At 33.6% G+C, this 19,508-nt stretch overlaps 4 protein-coding genes, 1 long non-coding RNA gene and 1 pseudogene across 5 annotated transcripts; 1 reads left to right on the top strand and 5 right to left on the bottom strand.

Moving 5' to 3' along the window:
* Positions 1-2,506: 2,506 nt before the first annotated feature.
* LOC117234082 (odorant receptor 13a-like) lies at positions 2,507-4,758 on the bottom strand. The gene is made up of 6 exons (XM_033494950.1): positions 4,443-4,758; positions 3,527-4,007; positions 3,201-3,300; positions 2,996-3,118; positions 2,734-2,889; positions 2,507-2,638 (listed from the first exon to the last, which is right to left on the bottom strand). The coding sequence occupies exons 1-6, from the start codon at positions 4,711-4,713 to the stop codon at positions 2,585-2,587; spliced, it is 1,185 nt and encodes a 394-aa protein (XP_033350841.1). The 5' UTR covers positions 4,714-4,758; the 3' UTR covers positions 2,507-2,584.
* A 928-nt stretch (positions 4,759-5,686) lies between these two features.
* Positions 5,687-13,107, bottom strand: LOC117234210 (odorant receptor 4-like). Its single transcript, XM_033495197.1, has 11 exons — positions 12,730-13,107; positions 12,039-12,489; positions 11,714-11,813; positions 11,489-11,611; positions 11,255-11,413; positions 8,050-8,170; positions 7,122-7,608; positions 6,654-6,753; positions 6,461-6,583; positions 5,838-5,993; positions 5,687-5,751 (listed from the first exon to the last, which is right to left on the bottom strand). Exons 1-11 carry the CDS (start codon positions 12,944-12,946, stop codon positions 5,692-5,694), a joined length of 2,097 nt encoding a protein of 698 aa, XP_033351088.1. The 5' UTR covers positions 12,947-13,107; the 3' UTR covers positions 5,687-5,691.
* On the top strand, positions 8,213-9,760 carry LOC117234083. The gene is made up of 3 exons (XR_004493471.1): positions 8,213-8,323; positions 8,554-8,716; positions 9,580-9,760. It is a non-coding gene; the product is annotated as an uncharacterized LOC117234083 (long non-coding RNA).
* LOC117234081 (odorant receptor coreceptor-like) lies at positions 11,206-11,597 on the bottom strand. Its single transcript, XM_033494948.1, has 2 exons — positions 11,489-11,597; positions 11,206-11,413 (listed from the first exon to the last, which is right to left on the bottom strand). Exons 1-2 carry the CDS (start codon positions 11,591-11,593, stop codon positions 11,234-11,236), a joined length of 285 nt encoding a protein of 94 aa, XP_033350839.1. The 5' UTR covers positions 11,594-11,597; the 3' UTR covers positions 11,206-11,233.
* Positions 13,108-14,691: 1,584 nt separating the features above from the next.
* Positions 14,692-16,360, bottom strand: LOC117234209 (odorant receptor 22c-like). The gene is made up of 6 exons (XM_033495196.1): positions 16,216-16,360; positions 15,546-15,996; positions 15,215-15,365; positions 15,030-15,152; positions 14,794-14,952; positions 14,692-14,721 (listed from the first exon to the last, which is right to left on the bottom strand). The coding sequence occupies exons 1-6, from the start codon at positions 16,358-16,360 to the stop codon at positions 14,692-14,694; spliced, it is 1,059 nt and encodes a 352-aa protein (XP_033351087.1).
* Positions 16,361-18,017: 1,657 nt separating this feature from the next.
* On the bottom strand, positions 18,018-19,295 carry LOC117234080 (annotated as a pseudogene).
* Between the last annotated feature and the right edge of the window lie 213 nt (positions 19,296-19,508).

Genomic DNA, 19,508 nt, shown 5'->3' with positions numbered 1-19,508 from the left:
TCTGCGAAAAGAGGGAAAAATGATATCTTTAAAGTTTCCTGAGAAGCACTCGTGTTCTCGAAGAATCTCTTTAATAATTAATAATTTTATTACTTTTCACAGTGTCTAATTTTTTTATCTCGTCATTTTAATTTTCAGTGCTTTGAGATATAACTCATCATTTGGAGAAGTATACTGAAATATTCTTTTTGCAACGCTTCTTTTATCAAGCTGACGGACGGTTGTAAAATTCACAGATATATCGGATCGTCTATTATTTATTTTTCATTGGGTATAGGACAGAAACATACCCCATCGAGGTTTTTATGACCTGAATACAAAAAAAATGTTATTCTGTATATGTTTATGTAAATGTGAGATATTATACATGTATATACATATTTTTGATTATTATTCATCTTCACACTCCGGATAAATGATTTGCATTACATATTTTTCTAATTTCTGCTCATTCCGAAACTTGTTTGAGAATATTGTCACATATAAAGGCTTACACACATCTACTTATTTTATACCTAAGCTAAATCTTAAACATATAGGGTGTTCACGAATTTATTAGCCAGCTTTTTTCTTGGTATTTTCCAAATGGTGTGTATTACAAAAAAATAATCAGGAAAAAGTTTTGTGTTGGACGATGAGACGTGTTGTTGGTTAAAGCAATAAGGAAACGAGTTAATTCGATTAACTCTATTTACAGATATTTTAAAGTGTAGAATACAAAGTTAATCGCAAGTGTTGCTCGCTTGATGATATTCGTTATAAGATTACGCGATACTGCGGTACTGATACTAATTGTTATGCTGATTAGCTAGACTGGTTCGTTGTATTTATTCGCTCGACTGACTGACTCGATACTGATATTGATTCGTGCGATTGACAGACTGACTGACTCGATAATGATATTGATTTCCGCGACTGACTGTGTCTGGAGGACATGGTCGTCAATTTATACTGGTCGAGGGGATACCGAAAGGTTTGAACTTGTCGCCAGTTGCATATATATATAACATTTCTTTTCTAACCCTAATATTCTTCAAAAATATAGTCTCCATTTTTTTGGTATTTTAAATCTAAATCATTGTTAACTAAAAAATAGTTTTCGACCTCAAAATTTAATATACAATATTTCTTTTTCTGTTTGCGGTGTATGTATATTACTTAAAAATATGATTTCCCTCGTTTTTGCTCTTTTTGTATTATTTTCACATACATAACCATTTATTTTTAACAATTAAGATAACAAAAGAAAATTTTCTACAACTACTGCTACATTTTACAAATATTTTTTATCTAATATGTAACATTACCTTGTTGGTTATCCATAGAGGCTCCTTTTTCCAAAACTGAATCACCTGTTCTTACGTTGGGGAGCCATTCCGTCGTTTTTCTCAGCGCATGACCCCTTCATGCAGTTAGAATGCGCATTATGATATCAATTATTCGTGAATATGTAGTACAGTATCATTCACAACTTTATGTCGAGGTAAGTTGAATCTATCATTACAGTTTGGCTGTTGCAAGTATGTATTCATTTGTAATTATTCATAACTTCTTCCACGATACGAGAAAATAAAAAAGAAGCAAGTGATGCCAGCGTTTTTGCAACTCTCTCTGTCAAAATTCACAAGTAAAAGAAATTGGATCACATCGAGCAAATAATCTATGAATAAATACAATTATTACTAGAAGGTAACGTTGCCAAAAAAATTTGTTTAGTCGATGAATATAATGCCCAAGAATTCTATAAAATATAAAATGTATAGTTTGTAAAATTATGTTTATGAAATAGATTGAATTAAATTTGTACCGATTACATTTATGTGGCATGTTTATTATATTATATTTGTAGGATTAGTATATAAAAATGAAATATAACGTAATTAAAAATTTCAATTCTATTCTATGCGAATTTTTTAAATGTGTAGTTATATATAATGCCAATACTTTCAATATAGTACGTAGTCCAGTATCAAACTTTCTTCTGTCATATTCTTCACTTAGGGTTTAGGTAGTTCCAGAGGTCTATGTAAGGGCAGTCTTTCCCTGTACGCTGCAGTGATACAACGTATAGATAGCTCTCCGGGACATATCGCTTGCTTTTTATTTGTATCTAGTGGTTTTCTATGTTATGTTATACAAGTGCAAATTTTTTTTATATTAGTGACAGAAATATCATTGTTTTCTTATAATATTATGTATATATAATATAGGATGCATTTTTTTATTTCATATTTTTTTCTTGCAGGAAGTTAAAACGGTGAAGTGGAAACGACGAGGAAAAAACCAAAAGCAAAATCTTTGGAAGACGTGCTATTTCAACGAAATGTGAGTTTTATGAATATTTCAATGTTTTGATCGTTTTACCAAAAGTTTCTTCGAATGTTTGTGCAATTACTTCGGATAAAAGCATTGTTATGGGACTATATGAATCGCAACATGAACCTCTGAACGGATATCAAAATATTTATACGATATGTAACGTGATTTTATAAAATGCTCGGTGTACTGTGTTTTTTATTGTTTCTTCCATATACAAGAACCAATATATTTCAACCATACGATTACGTTACTTTTCTTCGAACAATCAATCCTTCATGGCTAACAATACTGAAAGGTATCCAGCAGACGTTTTTAGAACCTAACAAAATACCACTGTCAACTCTTCAGATCCATGTCTAAATGTGTGTAAAAATCCATTAGAAAATAATTTAGAATCATGATCGTTTGACTCACAGCATTAAAGAGTTCGAGCGAGAAAGGACTGAATTTTCCAGCTGTTATTTGAAACGATACTTTCGCGCGACATATTACGATAATTAGTGAAATCGCGTTCTTCGGTGGTAAGTCGTACCAATCGCACTCGTATGCTGCTTGCCCAACACCGGTACTCTGAAAGTAAATGTTGTATTAGGGCGTGTGGAGCGTTACTTTTGCAAGAAAGAAATTGAACTTTCGTTCTTTAATAAAATTTTCCATTTATATATAAATAACTCACTTCCCCTAGAAGCATTTCTCCTATATAACAATAAATAAAAAGATGCAGCATAGTATAAATTACGTGTATGATGAAAAATATCATTCCAACTATTGGTACGTCCGCTTGCTCCTGATCTACGGACTAAAATGGAACGGAATGTACATTATATAGCAATTTCTTATCTCGTTGGAAAAATATCAATGTAATATTAACTTCAGCATACAGTTATCATACGATATCCAGTCAGACAAAACATCGCTGTGCAGATTACAGTCTGAATAAGTAACGTGAGATTGAAGCAATCTTCCACGATCACGGCAAACCTTGGATCACAAATGCTTCTTTAAATCCTAATTTAATTAAATTATTGTTTTGCATTTTTCATTTTCCAAATTTATTAACAGTTTCTTTTCTTTAAGTAACACTTAATTTATTTTTCCTTCTTCTTTTTTTAATAATTGGCGGGAGAAATAAATCTTCTTTTAAGACCCATTTTAATAAACATTTTAATAAACATTTTTAGTTCACTAATAGATCGTTTATACCAACCTAGATAACAGATTGTGCCTGTTCACAATGAATCCCAGTCGTTCATGGAATCTTGCGTAATTATTATCCTTCTTCGTCGTGTTAGCTAGATCCTCGAGTGCCATTCTAAGAACAGTTAATTGACCGCACAAGTGCAACACAAGAACCGCAAGGAACGTGTCGAAGCAAGAATAGCATATCGCGGTTAGCACCGTGCCCATAAACTGTCCCAGCCATGTAATCTCGAAATTTGGACTTTTGCGTGTGTCGTAAGGGAACGTGGCTGGATGAAGGAGTCCTCCTAGATCGGCTTCTGACGCACTTTGCATATTACTCCAAATTTGTAGCGATATAAAAGCGAAAAGCATGAGATATGTTAAAGTGGAACAGACTATGGATATCATTCGACTAATTTTCGCGTTCTTTAACATCGTTTGACGATCTTGATTTGCGATTGGCTCGTTCCAGTCGTCGAACATTTGGCTGAGTAATAGCGTCAGGGCTAAAGAGATATTAATTGTTATATGTATATTATATTTGTGGATATCGTTACATATTTTAGACAAATATTGACGTGTAGTTGGGTGAAGCATCAGTAATTAGATCTTTGTGTTTCTAGTTAAATTAGCTCACGTATGGCCTAACGTATTGATACTAAAAGGGACAAAATTAAATAAGCTTGATTCAGAACCTTGAAAGATTAATTAACTATGAATATTTATGCATTTATGAGAAGTTTTGTAAAAATCTATAGAATGCACATTCATACTGCTACATAAAATATTCCTTAAAATATTACAAGGGTGAAATAAGTCTGCGTTTAGATTTTATTTCTTTGATTAGGTAGATTTGGAAAAATAAATATGTAAGTAAATATATATAAATATACATATAAATATATATAAATATAAATAGAAATATATATAGGTATAATTACCTTTCTTATAATACCGTAGAACGATCTGCTTAACCAATGCAAAGGCGATCGGTATATTAATCGACAAATTTTCGATTACTTCGTCCAAATTAGTCGATTTCAATACCAGATTTGCTGTTTGTGGTGCACAGATGAAAGTAAACGTCACAATAGTCGTAAACCAGAATATTATACTCGAAAGTAATCGTGATCCTCTTGATACTTTTCTCGGTTCCGGCCACACACCGAGTAACGTCAAGTTGAAACGATTCCATCCCATTGCAAAGTCCATTTTTCCTTTCGAACGATACCTCGCGTAATTTTGAGAACGTACTAATTATGAATATATTGTGATTATCAGCAATTGTAATTTTAAACGATCGTTACATCGTAGCTTGAACGCATTGAGAACAGAACATTGTTTGGAATATTTACAATTTTATTTGTATCTATAGAACTATAGGAGGGCTGTTATCAAATTTAGAATTTGGTACTTGGAGTTATTGAATACTATGATTCGTTTGAAGAAATAACGAATTTTTATCTTCCACTACTGTGGAAATCGTGTTACTTGAATTATATTTTCGACAGTTTATAATTCTTGAAACGAATCTTTTAGAAAATGTCAATGAGTGGCGAATTTCAAAGTTGAAATTTTTCCATCGGTAGAAAGGATTAAATTCCGACTGAATCGACGCGATGTCTCTGTTCTAGTTGTCTCCTCAGCGGGGATATTTCGATAACTGGTCCTGCAGATTACGCGCAGGCCTTTCGTGCCGCTCATTACGCATTCACAATCGTGATGTTGAAACCTTTCTCATGGAACTTTTAATAGGCGCAATCTGGAAGTTTGGGAAGCGAAACAAACCTTGCAATTTCGAACTCTTTCGGTTAGGCAACGATAAGATCGAGGGCTGACGAACCGAAACATAGAAATTGTATTTTCGATGGTCTGTCTCGTCTGTGAAACTTTGTCTTCGATAATTATCTTATCTATCAACCAGCAAAGGAAAGTTTACCTCTAATCGAGCTGAACTCGAAGCTCGAAACTTTTACTTATATCGCGGATTTTCTTTTTGTGATGTAGAGAATATTCACTTTCTCGGTTAGTCTTGTGTTGTAACGTTTAATACGCTCAAGTTTTACATACGGTACCGTGATATGTCGTAACTGTGATAACATTTCGTTCAAATAATTGTAGATGAACAATCGTACAGATCAGGGTACGTATTCTAAGGATGAGATAAAGAAGAGATAAAGATAAACAAGTCTAATCGTTATTTGCAACTGTTAGTAACACCGAAAGGTATCCCATCGCTGTTTTCAGTATCTAAAACAAGATTTAAGTGATTTTACTGATGAAAGTGAATTATGTACTTCGATAGCCGTGGTTTATGAGTCGATATTTGTACATACGGTACTGAACAGTTCCATAGAGAAGATACCAAATTTGCCTGCAGTCAAACAAAGTGGACGAGTGGACCGGTTCATGATGAATAGAAGACACTTGGTTTGAGAAGGTGAGACGTTGTACCAATTCGATTCGTACGCGCTATTGCTCATTTCTCTACTCTGAAACCGTCCAAAGTAACTTTTCTACTTCCTTCATGAGCCTCTGCTTCATTCGTTTGTTCGTCGAGCATCGATGAATTAAAAAGAATTATAATTATCTTGACGTTTGTGAGATTTTCGTTCAAAGCTATTTCTGTGTACTTTTTTATCTATTATCTCTTCAAACAGATGATTGTAAGATTATTATGTATCTATTCTATGATTATTGAAAGTATTGTGTTCACATTTATCATTTTTATTTTATTTGGACAATAATAAATTAGTAACAAGCGATGCTATAAAAATGTATTCTATTACGGTTCGGATTTCATGGTTTATAACACGATTCAGATAATTGTTGATTTTTGAGAGACGAGTCAGATATTAAAACTCTATGCACGATTTCCAATTTACAAGGAGCATGAGATCGGATCTATCAGAACTCAGTTATGAATATGTTGATTACAGTGGCATGAAGGATTACTTACTTGAATGAGAAGCATCTCGCCTATGTAACAATAAAGATACACGTGTACAAGGATGAAGCAGACGAAGAGGACAAAGAAAACCAGTTGAAAGTTGAAGATTCCATTTTCGTTTTTAATCAATACCTGGTTAATTTGCGTTATTACTGTGATCTTATAACCACCGAGTACAAAGAATATAGTAAACGTAACTTACGTTGAAGAACAAGAAACCTTGAAAGCATATTTCGATGGTACACAGTAACATCTGTAGCAACAATAGCGGACTAAAGCATTTTTCGATCGTCTGTGCAAGCCTTTAATAAAAATGTTTACCGAGATTAGTGTTTCAGGTTGGAATGTTAGAAAATGAAATATTATAATATTGAAATACTAGGATAGGATAATTTTAAGCATTGGAATATTAACAAATGATAGCCTTGGATACACGTTAAGTATTGAAATATGGTAATATCAAAATACATCATGGTATTGAAGAAGAATTGAGATTATCATAGTATAAAGGAAAACTCAAATTTCCTAGTATTGTTCTTAAGAACAAAATAATGCACATTTAATACGTTAAGGAATATCCTTAGAATATGTTATAAGGATCGTTTTAGAAATCTATTATATAATAATCTAATATGTAAAAAGCTAGTAAATATCGAGATATGCTATTCACCAGTTCAGATGCTCGTGCTTGGTAATAATCCAAACCAACTCCTTTTGAAACTCATCTATGCTTCTATTTCCTTCCTCGCCGTCCATCAATCTTGTTAATTTCTTCCTTAAAATTTCAAATTGTCCACATATATGCAGGACTAACATAGCGATAAAAGTGTCGACAGTGGTATAGCAAATAGTAGCTGAATATCCCGCAATTACTTGAGCAAAATTGGTCATTAACAATATCGGTACTGGTCGAATGTTATAGGGAAAATATCCAGGATACAAGCTCAAATGATCCTGGTTTTCATGTAATCTATCAGAAAGATAGACGCTAATAGATCGAAGGCTTAAATATGCAGTGACCATTGTGAGAGTTAATATTGAACACCAGACGGAAATAAAGTTCGCAGGTTTAGCCATCTTCAGCATCGCTGTCTTTTCTTCTTCCGTCTTCGCACTGCGCCAGTCATCGTAGAAAGACTTCATGATAGGTTTGAAAGCTTGAAATATAATCCAATTAATTTGTTAAATGGCCTATTAACTCGTATCACTTCAATGTGTAAACAACAAGATTTTTGCAAGATAACACCACTAAAGGACAACTTACCGAGTTTTTAGATATAAGTAACATAAGTAACGCAATAAGTACACAAGTAACATAATATCAAAAAAAATATAAAGTAATATAATCGCTAATAACCAAGCAGTTGATGTGATTTAAATACCAAAAACAAAAAGAAATCTGTACAAAAACGTAAAAGATTCCAGTGTAGTTATTTCTCTTAAATTCAAAGTTTATTCTTTGTCCATATTGAGGGGACTGGTAATATTTCCAGAACAAAATCGCTGTTCTGCGAGGAATGTGATCTAATAAATCTAATAGAATTTAAGCGCGCAACATTGTAATTGTTTAGTAGATCGCTTGTCCTCTTTATACGTACAGTCTTTGTAGTACCAAGCAAAGATCAGCTTTATCATAGCGTTTATACCAGGAATATTAGCTGTTGACAGGTTTTCTGTCACCAACTCAAGATTCCCCCATATGAAAAATAGGTTCGCACTCTGCGGTCCAGTTCCAAATATAGTTATTATGGACAAATAAATTAGAGCCTTGAAATGTGACAATCGTTCGTCAGTTCTTCCCGGTTCCGGCCAGATGCCAATTAGTTCCATATTCCAACGATTCCATCCAATGGCTGTCTTCAATCCTCAAAAGTAAACGAGTTCGTGGAAAATCTTACGCTTATTGAATACTACGAGATATTAAAGTTAGTTTAGAATGATCATATTTCTTATAATAAAAATTAAGTGATAGCAAAAATTCATGTTGTATATCTTTTATAAATATAAAGGGTGATTCTATTAACTGAGATATGCTGCAACTTTTTAAAGCGAAATTCGAATGTTACTGTACAATTTATTTTTCATTGTATTTTTCTTTTTAGGTATCCCATGACATATCCGAAGATTAAGTAAAATTCACGAAAATAATTAAAAATGGTACCTGCATCGAAGTCCATTAGAAGTACACACACGCCAGCTGCACGATCAAATGACTGCCGCGAATTTCTCGTTCTTTACACGAAAGAAAAATGCCTGCTCCTCTTGGTACGTGAGAAACCACCTCATGTGAAAATGTTACAACTTCCAAGTAGTACGAGCAAACTTCGAAGTTTCGCGTCTACGTAGATAGACAAATTTTTTTAATCGTCTTCGCCTGCTAACAAACTGTCTTTAACTTAACTACTTACTGGATACTTTCTGTCTTCATCGTTGAATAATTGATTGCCTTTATTGAGAAACTTTTACCATGGAACATGCTACGTTTTTATTCGCATTTATGTGTTAAATTCGATGCGAAACTCCTTCACATTTGTAAACGGAGGCTTGTTCGCAGTACATGAACACAGGTAACGTAGGACATTTTTAACTAACTTTAATCTACTTCAATCAATTTCAATTTCAATTATTACTGCGGTTCTTGTATTTTTCGTGCCTCGATGTTGTTTTCGTTTCAACCAAGAAATTGAGTTACAATGTTTTAAGAAAATCTTTAGCATGTAAGTGAAAAGAGAACACATACATATCAACATTATATGGAAACAAATTGTATCAGGAATATATGAGACAAAGCGAGGTTCATTTAATAATAAAAATAAGAAAGCACCTTCTTAATTAAAAGGATAAGGTAGAAAATTGTCAAAAAATGGAAAAATGTGTAGTTATGTATGAATTATTTTATATAATACCATTAAATTGCACACAAACATTATTACTTTTTGCATACAGCACAGTAATATACTACTTAGACAATTATTTACAATCGATAAAATAGGAGGATAAACGATTCCGCCAGAAATATTGCAAATTTCGATCACTAAACTAAACCTACCATTAATCTACTACCTATATCACCATGAATTCGTTCACATTGCAGTCGAATAAAAATTTTCACTTTTTGTTAATTGTAGGTAAATGTCAAAGACGTCGGTAAAACCAAAAAACGAACAGATCTCGAATGACTCGAATCGAACTATACGGCGAATGCTATCACCGGCCGCAAAATTGACGATTTCCCAGCTCCGATTTTTTCCAAGGCTAAAGACGAGGGGCAAGTACACGGTTAGCCGAACCTAGAGGAGGAATCCAAACGGTAAGTTTTTTTTTTTAGAAGAAAGTATTTCTTAGCTTCGTCTTTTTTTCGAAGGAGAGCAGAAATACCATGCTATGCATATTATGCATAATATGAATTATGTGGAACTGCTAAATGCTAATTTCAACCCACTAAAAAAAAACTGCCCTTACACTCTCCATAAATGCTGCTTTGACACTATTAGCGTACTACTGGTCTGACCTGAAGACACAGAAAATCATATCCCCGTATCACATGCGTGACTGTCATTGGTTTGTATCGACGCACGAATTTATAAACCAAGCATAGGGGATGCGAATGACGCGAAGAACCTTCCCCTAACTTGTGTACTCACCTGACGGCTGTCACAGCAAACCACATACTTTCTGTAAACCTTTGCTGATATGTGTGTTGATAGTTTGGTATAAAATGGGTATAGCAAAAGCATTTATACATTACAAGTATACATATATCTAATAGGATCATCAACTCGTTGGCGTAGGATCCAGGAAGAATTGTACCGAGCTTCACTAAACTACACACACGTACATTGTTTTGCCAGCAAACTCGGAAGTCTGCTCATTTTTTATCTGTACGCGTCAAAGCAAACGGTGACCAACTTTTCTTTGTTCTCAACAATTGTGATGGGAAAAATGTCGATCTGCGAAAAGAGGGAAAGATGATATCTTTAAGGTTTCCTGAGAAGCACTCGTGGTCTCGAGGAATCTCTTTAATAATTAATAATTTTATTACTTTACACAGTATTTAATTTTTTGTTTCGCCATTTTAATTCTCATTACTTTGAGATATAATTTATCATTTAGAGAAATATACTAAAATATTCTTTTTGTAACGCTTCTTTTATCAAGCTGATGGACGGTTGTAAAATTCACAGATCGGATCGTCTATTATTTATTTTTCATTGCGTATAGGACAGAAACATACCCCATCGAGGTTTTTATGACCTGAATACAAAAAAATGTTGTTCTGTATATGTTTATGTAAATGTGAGGTATTATATATGAATATACATATTTTTGATTATTATTCATCTTCACACTCCGGATAAATGATTTGCATTACATATTTTTCTAATCTCTGCTCATTCCGAAACGTGTTTAAGAATACTGTTACATCTAAAGGCTTACACACATCTACTTATTTTATATCTAAGCTAAATCTTAAACAAATAGGGTGTTCACGAATTTATTAGCCAGCTTTTTTCTTGGTATTTTCCAAATGGCATTTATTAGAAAAAAATTATCAGGAAAAAGTTTTACGGTTTCCTATGACCAATATAATAGCGTATATTATTTTTTTTATACTTGCAGTATTCTTCTAGAAACGATAGTGACATGCACCTATTTAAGCCCATAGTCTCCACAAATCGCTTCATATGACATAAAAAGACATGCAGCAGTCTATTTAAAGGACCGAAAATGATCTTCATTTCCGAAAAAAATAGTGCACAAAAATACTACCTGTAAATTGTATTATAACTCGTTTACACTTACCTGACAGTAAAGCGCAAAAGTAAAGGAACAAAATCTGCCTGCTGTAATTTGTAAGGGTGAAGACGTGGCACGGCACATAATAATTACAAGCCATCTTGCATTCTTGGGAGGTAAATTGTACCATTTTGTACTGTAGGCTATGTTAGCTATTTCTGTACTCTGAAAAAACTGAAAATTTGAATAATTTCTCATTACTAGAAACGGCAATATTCATTTTTCTTTTCTAAAAAATACCTCGGCTGCTAGTTTTTCTCCCATGTAACAATATAGGAACAGTTGCAACATCACGTAAAATACGTATATCAATAAGAACGAAATTTGAAAAATCATGTCTTCCATTGTATTCTCTCCTAACGACTGCACATTAATTTATGAGAAAAATGATATATTATTTTGTAATACTTTTTGAAATTTTTTTATATTATATGCACTTGAAAAAAGATATGTTTTTCATCGTACCATCATAACTTGGTAAAACTGAGAACATATCTGAATGGTGCAACTCAGCATTTGAAACAGAAGCATCATGTTAAAGGAATTCTCTATCCTTCCCGCGAACCTTAGTTGTACACATGACAAGATTAATAGTTAGCAAATGACAGCAACATTATGAGTTTAAAGGTTCAGACGAAGAAAATAAAAGACGAATATACAATGGTTTTACATTGATGAACTCAAACATCGAAAATTAACATTCCATGCATACGCTTACTCTAATTTATTCTCTTCGCTGTATATATTCCCTAGTATCTTCAACAAAATAACAAATTTCCTTAATACGAACCTATTTATATATTCATGCTTTTCGACAATCTTCTGCATCTTCATTTCTATATTTTTCTTATCGTACGAATCAATCTTCTCTAAATCTTGCCTCAAAATCGAAAGTTGTCCGCAGACGTGAAAAATCAGTAGGACAACGAGAGTATCTACAGTTGTGTACGTATTCGCTGCATAAATGGCAGCCACGTATTGACCGATCATCGTCAATTCGAAATTTGGACTGATGCTAGTGTTGTACGGGTAATAGCCACGAAGGAATAATGCAATGTCGTTGTTTTTCATGCTAGACAATCGTGCAGGCACAAAAGCGAGAATTACGATGTTAACCATCAATGTGCTTCCTATTGTAATCTTTCTAGTGATCCTCGCGGTGTTCACCATTGTTTCTCGTTCGATATTATTCGTCACTGCGTCCCAGTCATTGGCCATGTATCTCAGTAGAGACTTTAACGCTTGGAAGAGGAGAAAATGGTAGATAGAATACGTCTTAATGGATCTTTCTTATGTAATAATTAGAATAAGATTAAAGAATATTTTAAAATATAGCGTAAATAGATAAGAGAATATGACAAAATAGAACAGTACAATGAGATTTATAAGCTGCATATTGGGCAGTATTTTTAATTAAAAAAAGAAGACAAATCCATATTTGTTGTTTAATTTGTTGTTGTGTAATTTTCTGAAATGCTTACGTATGCCGTTGATCCAAACAGTCAGAGTCTTCATGAGGGAAACCATGACGGTAATATTAGTCGATAGATTCTCGATCACCAAATCAGAGTCACCGGCGATCATAGGAAGGTTAATTGTTTGTGGAGCACATGCGAAGCACAGCATTATGATACACGGTAATAGAACGAGGTAACTGGAAGATCGGTTCCATTTCCTCTCTTCCGGCCAGATACCCATAAACTTCAGCAGGTTGTAATTCCAAGCGTACACATTGTTTAAATCTACATCTCTATCTATAAATAGGTACTTAAAAAATAATTCACAGTCGCAAGATTAAATATGTCATATTTCTCTTCCACTATCCATAGTAATATCTAAAATTATAGTCTCCAGTTTTAGTTATTTTGTATTATTTCCAATTATTCACTTCTTATTTTCAACGATTAAAGTGATAAAAGAGAAATTTCTGCTAATCTCGCTGGTTTTTACCAATATTTATTAGGTAATATGTGAAATTACCTCGTTGGATATCCATAGAGGCCTGTTTTCCCATAACTGAACCACCTGCTCTCACGTTCAAAAGCTACTCCGACGGTTTCCTCAGCGCGCGTCCCCTTCATGCGCATTATGATATCAATTATTCGTGAATGCGTAGTTCAGCGTCGCTCTCAACTTTATGTCTCAGTAAGTTGGATCTGTCATTACAGTTTGACTGTTACAAGTATGTATTTATCTGTAATTATTCACAACCTCCTCCACGATACGAGGAAATAAAAGAGAAGCAGGTGATGCCTGCGCTTTTGCAGCTTTCTTACACTACCGACCACTCTAAGCTTTTTTGTTATATCTTGGGCTAGAATCAGCAATAATCAGAATTTAAAAAATATGTTTGTAATACAAATGGACTTAATAAAAGGAGTGATATTAATTTTGTGAAACTCAGTATGTAGAATTGACAACATTTTTTTATTTCATTTCAGTTGCCAACAGATTGAACTTGATAAAAAGAATTTGATGTGTACTGGTCGACTACTGATTTGTTGGATGCTGGACGAGAAACATGTGGAAACCTTTTAGATTGTAATGTATATAACATACAAAGAAAATTGAAAAGTTGGGGCAGGTAATTACAATTAATAGATTAGATATAGTATACATAATAAAAAAATAGTAAAAATCATTGACTTACCTGACAAATAAAATATCAGCACGTCAAAATGTACACGTTTAAAATGTCAGAACAGCGAAAGCTGTGGAACAAACAATATGATTCCGAAATATGTTGCACAGGATCGTTATATTCATTTTTTCATTCAAGTAAAATTGCTAATACCTGGTGAAAAAAGGTAGAACTAATTTTGGTCGCTATTGTACGACGGTCAGTACCGTACGACTCTCCCCTACATACATTTACTTATTTTTCGGCTTCGCAGCCCGAAAAGAGGGACTTGGATTACATATTTTTCAAACTCTCATTCAATCCTATACTTCTTCTGGAGTATCGTCGCATCTAAAGACTTGCACATATATTATCACACATATAAAGAAATTACATACGCCATTATGTTGCTTACAAATAACAGTAACACTTGTTCCTTATTCATTTTATCCTCATACTTAACGTTTACGATAAGAACGCTGTCTAGAAATACCGTGAACACCGTGTACATATTTTTTCATCTCTTAATCTATATACCATATCGCATATCTATTTTTTAGTTTAGTTCTCTATATTCTCTATACTCGTACGCTTTTTTCTTCTACTATATCCATCTCTCTTAATACGCTAGAATGTAACCTGTAGCATTTAAATTGCGAGATATTTTTGTGTTTTTTACACAGGATGTGTTTCAGAATTTGGTACCTAAATTGTATCGATACATTCTGAGCCTGTAGTCAGTGCTGCTAGAATTAATCAGCAATTGAACAGCAATCATCTAATACTCGTCATAATTTTTGTTGTGTCAACAATTGACAATGCGTTATAAATTGGCCACTGTAGCTCTCAGATACTTCGCAATTTATCACAGAATTGTTAAGAAAGTTTGTGTTCGTAAATCGTATTAGGACTCGTTCACACTTACCTGAGTATATAGCGCTAGAGTAAACCAATAAAACCTGCCTGCTGTAATTTGTAACGGTGAAGATCTGGCACGGCACATAATAATTACAAGCCATCTTGCATTCTTGGGAGGTAAATTGTACCATTCGGCGTAGTACGCCGTGTTAGCTATTTCCGTACTCTGAAAAAATTGCGAATTTTAATAATTTCTCATCACCGAAAACGTCAATTAACTAATTTGCCTTTTATAAAAAGTACCTCGGCTGCTAGTTTTTCTCCCATGTAACAATATAGGAACAATTGCAACATCACGTAAACTACGTATAACAACAGAAACGTAATTTGGAAAATCATGTATTCCATTGCTTCCTCTTCAAATGACTATAAATTAAATTATATCAAAGCTGATGTATTTATTTTAGAAAATTCCTTGATATTTTTACCTTCGTACCATAATGATTTGATAAGACTGAGAGCATATTTGAATAGTGCAACCCAGCATTTGAAGCAGAAGCATCATGTTGAAAGAATTCTCTATCGTTGTCGCGAACCTTAGATGTACGTACGACATGATTAATATTTGCTAAACGGCGGCTAAATCATGCAATTACATGTTAAAACAAAGAAAATAAAAGATAAACGTACAGAAATTTTAAATCGATGAATTTTGATTTAAGATATTAATATTTCATGAATACGCTTATTATAATTTATTCTCCTTACTGTGTAGCTTTCTTACCATCTTCAATAGAACAATATCTTTAGAATACGAACCTGTTAATATATTCATGCTTCTGAATAATTTTCCGCAATTTCGTTTCTACATCTTCCTTATCGTACGAATGAATCTTCTGTAAATCGTCTCTCAAATTCGAAAGCTGTCCACAGACATGAAAAATCAACAGGACGACAAAAGTATCTATAGCTGTGTAGGTATTTGCAGCATAAACAGTAGCGACGAATTGACCGATCATCGTCAATTCGAAATTTGGACTGATGCTAGTGTTGTAGGGGAAATAACCACGAAAGAACAGTGCGCTGTCGTTGTATCTCATGTTAGATAGTCGTGCAGGTAGAAAAGCGAGAACTACGATGTTAACCATCAACGTGCTTCTCATTGTAGTCTTTCTGGTGATTATCGCAATGTTCACCATTGTTTCTCGTTCGGTTTCGTTCATCACTGTGTCCCAATCGTTGACCATGCACTTTATCAGAGGTCTTAATGCTTGCAAGAGAAGAAAATGCCAGATAGAGTACGTCTTGAATGCTCGTTTTGTGAAGCAATTAGAATAAGACTAAAGAATATCTTAAAATATAATATAAATATGTAACAGAATATGATAGAATAAAGCAATAGAATAAAATTTACAAAGTAGATAATTGATAGTGTTTTTAGTTAAATTAACACGATAAATGTATTTTTGTTAATTTTTTAAATACTCACATTTGCCTTTGAACCAAATAACTATTGTCTTCATAAGCGAAAGCGTGATGGTAATGTTAGTCGATAGATTCTCGATCACCAGATCAGAGTCACTCGCGATCATCGGAAGGTTAATTGTTTGTGGAGCACATACGAAGCACAGCATCATGATACACGGTAAAAGAACGAGGTAACTGTAAGCTCGGTACCATTTCCTCTCTTCCGGCCAGATACCCATAAATCTCAGCATGTAATAGTTCCAACCGTATATATACTTTACGTCTATATCACTATCTGTCATGAATGGGTACTTAAAGATATTTCAGAACTCTGAGATTAAATATACCTACAATTTTTCTTATTCACTATCTATAATATTATTTTAGAATATAATCTTCATTTTTCTCGTATTTTGAATCTAAATTATTATCATCCAAAGAATAGTTCTGGGTCGTCAAATTTAATATACTGTATTTCTTTTTTTCTTTATGATATATTACTTAAAAATATAAATTTCCTTTTTCTTTTTTTCCCTTTTGCATATTATTCTCATTTACCTATTTATTTATTTCGAATAATTAGGATATTTTGTAAATTAATTTGATAAAACAAAAATATCTGCAGGCACTGCAATATTTTTCGAATATGTTTAATTAAATTTGAAAAATTGTAAAGTTACCTCGTTGGATATCCATAGAGGCATTTTTTCCCATAACTGAACTACCTGTTCTCACGTTCGAAAGCTACTACGACGTTTTCCTCAGCGCGCGCCTCCTTCATGCGCGTTATGATATCAATTATTCGTGAATGCGTAGTTCAGCGCCGTTCTCAACTTTGTCTCTAAGTAAGTTGGATCTATCATTACAGTTTGGCTGTTACAAGTGCTCATCCGCAATTATTCACAACCTCTTCGACAGTACGAGGGAATAAACAGGCAACGCATTGCGTTTTTACAATATTGTTAACTCGACACTATATTCCTTTCATGGATACGATTCAAAGTTTACAAGCAAAAGAATTTTTTTAATTGTATTGAGCAAATATATCACCAGTAATAAACACCTATTATTGAAAGAAAACGTTTTCGAAGAAATCTGTTTAAATGATAAATACAATATCCAGTAATTTTATAAAATAAAAAATATGTAATTCATAAAATTAAGATTTTCAACTAATAGAATTATATTTATATAGTTTACACTTAAGGGTTAGATTTAATGTATCACTAGAATTAACTTAGAAAATTCAGATCTGTCAAATTTCTCATTTATACATTAAGACTTCAGGTAGTTTCACAGATCTGTATAAGAGCAGTCTTTCCCTGTTGATTGCAGTGATAAAACGTATAGATAGTTCTACGCTACATATTTATTTATATCTATCTTGTGCTCTTTTATATTGTGTTGTAAAAGTGCAAATGCGTATTGTATTCGTGATAGTAATATCATCATTTTCTTGCAATCTTAAAATGTGAAATGCATTTTTCTATTCCATACTTTTTTTTCAGCAAGTTCTCTTCAGGAACTTTTCGTTTTAGGAAGAAATCTTTGGGAGAGATACTATTTCTATAAAGTGTGAGTTTTATTAACATCTCAATTTTTTTATGGTTTTATCAAGTTCTTCGAATGTACAATTTCTTCGTACTAAATCTCTATTCCTTCGGTTAAAAGTATCTTTATCAAATTATATGAATCTTGATACAGAACTCTGAATAGATATCAAAATATTTATTCCGTAAGGAGTGTGATTTTATAAAATACGCAGTGTGCTGTGTTTCCTATTATCCTAAACGAGAACAAACATTTGTCAACCATACGATTATGTTACTTTTCATCTATCAGTCGATATTTCATAGCTAACCATATGGCAAGATATCAAATAAAAGTTTTTAGAACTTGACAAGATATTATTCCGAACTCTTCAGATGCACATTTAAATGTTTGTAAAAGTCAGTGAAAAAATAATTTAGTTCCATGATCGTTTGATTCACAGTATCAAAGAGTTCGAGGGAGAAGGAACTGAACTTTCCAGCTGTTATTTGAAACGATACTTTCGCTCGACACATCACGATAATTAATGAAATGACGTCCTTCGGTGGTAAATACCAGTTGCAATCGTACGCTGATTGTCCAATACCAGCACTCTGAAAGCAAATCTTCTATTAGAGTATTGGAAGCGTAATTTGGAAGAAAGAAATGAAACTTTTAACCTTTGGACAAATTTTCTATTTATACATAAATAACTCACTTGTCCACGAAGCATTTCACCCATATGGTCATAAGTGCGAAGATGTAGCACAGTATAAATTACGTGTATGGTGAAAAATATCATTCCAACTATTGGCACGTCCACTTGCACCTGATTTACGGTCTAAAACGGAAAAGAAACTGCATTACGTACCAATTTCTTTCCTCGTCGAACAAATGTCAATGTAATATTAACTTTAGCATACGGTTGTCATACGGCATCCAGTCAGAAAATACAACGACGTGCAGATTATAACCCGAACGAGTATCGTGAAATTGAAACGATCTTCCACGATCACGGCAAACCTTGGAACAAACGCTTCCTTAAATTTGTTTACTAGTTATATCCTAAACGATTTTTCGATCTGATAAATCGACTAACATTTCCTATTTTCTTTTTTTTTTTTTTGAAATAATCTCCTTTCACTAATTGGATTGCGAAAGAAATATCTTTCTAATATTCATTTCTTAATTCGCGCAAACATTTTTAGCGTACTGGTAAATCGCTTCTACCAACCTAGGCAACTGATTGTCCTGGTTCACAATGAATCCCAGTCGTTCATAGAAGCTTGCGTAATTATTCTGCTTTGTCACGTTAGTTGGATCCTCGAGAGCCATCCTAAGAACAGTTAATTGACCGCACAAGTATAACACGAGAACCGCAAGGAACGTGTCGAAACAAGAATAGCATATCGCGCTTAGCACCGAGCCCATGAATTGTCCCGGCCATGCGATCTCAACATTTTGACTCTTGCTGACGTTGTAAGGGAACGTGGCTGGATGAAGTGCACCTAGATCAGCTTCTGACTCGCTTTGTGTATTACTCTGCAAGCGGGGAAAAAGAAAGGGTAGCATTCACGGGTGAAAAACGAAAGAGATGAATGAACGGATACGCATTACGATCACTTATGATCGACAAGCGGATGTTCGGACGCTCCACTGTCTCCTTCGCTGTTCAAAATCGCTATGGTAGCCGCGTACTGAGGAGCCACCGCTTACGCGAAAATTCGCACGTGCCAATTTCAAACATCCACTCTCATACTTGATCGTCCTGACAATATATTAGAC

This window comes from Bombus vosnesenskii, unplaced genomic scaffold, assembly GCF_011952255.1.
Source record: "Bombus vosnesenskii isolate JDL3184/JDL3185 unplaced genomic scaffold, Bvos_JDL3184-5_v1.1 scf7180000013302, whole genome shotgun sequence".
Taxonomy (NCBI): Eukaryota; Metazoa; Arthropoda; class Insecta; order Hymenoptera; family Apidae; genus Bombus; species Bombus vosnesenskii.
This window is presented reverse-complemented; position numbering and strand designations above follow the sequence as displayed.

Excerpts from the sequence above, each read along its gene's own strand:
- LOC117234209 (XM_033495196.1), bottom strand. The coding sequence starts at position 16,360 with ATGCTGTGCTTCGTATGTGCTCCACAAACAATTAACCTTCCGATGATC. Across the intron at positions 15,366-15,545 it reads AAGCATGAATATATTAACAG|CCGCCGTTTAGCAAATATTA; the intron begins GTTCGTATTCTA and ends TGCATGATTTAG. Across the intron at positions 15,153-15,214 it reads CAAATCATTATGGTACGAAG|TCATTTGAAGAGGAAGCAAT; the intron begins GTAAAAATATCA and ends TTTAATTTATAG.
- LOC117234082 (XM_033494950.1), bottom strand. The coding sequence starts at position 4,713 with ATGGACTTTGCAATGGGATGGAATCGTTTCAACTTGACGTTACTCGGT. Across the intron at positions 4,008-4,442 it reads TCTACGGTATTATAAGAAAG|CCCTGACGCTATTACTCAGC; the intron begins GTAATTATACCT and ends ATATCTCTTTAG. Across the intron at positions 2,639-2,733 it reads CGCTCGAACTCTTTAATGCT|GTTCTAAAAACGTCTGCTGG; the intron begins GTGAGTCAAACG and ends GTATTTTGTTAG.
- LOC117234210 (XM_033495197.1), bottom strand. The coding sequence starts at position 12,946 with ATGGGTATCTGGCCGGAAGAGAGGAAATGGAACCGATCTTCCAGTTAC. Across the intron at positions 11,612-11,713 it reads AGTTTTACCAAGTTATGATG|TCGTTAGGAGAGAATACAAT; the intron begins GTACGATGAAAA and ends ATTAATGTGCAG. Across the intron at positions 6,584-6,653 it reads AAGGTTTCTTGTTCTTCAAC|GTATTGATTAAAAACGAAAA; the intron begins GTAAGTTACGTT and ends CAAATTAACCAG.
- LOC117234081 (XM_033494948.1), bottom strand. The coding sequence starts at position 11,593 with ATGGAAGACATGATTTTTCAAATTTCGTTCTTATTGATATACGTATTT. Across the intron at positions 11,414-11,488 it reads GAGAAAAACTAGCAGCCGAG|AGTACAGAAATAGCTAACAT; the intron begins GTATTTTTTAGA and ends CAGTTTTTTCAG.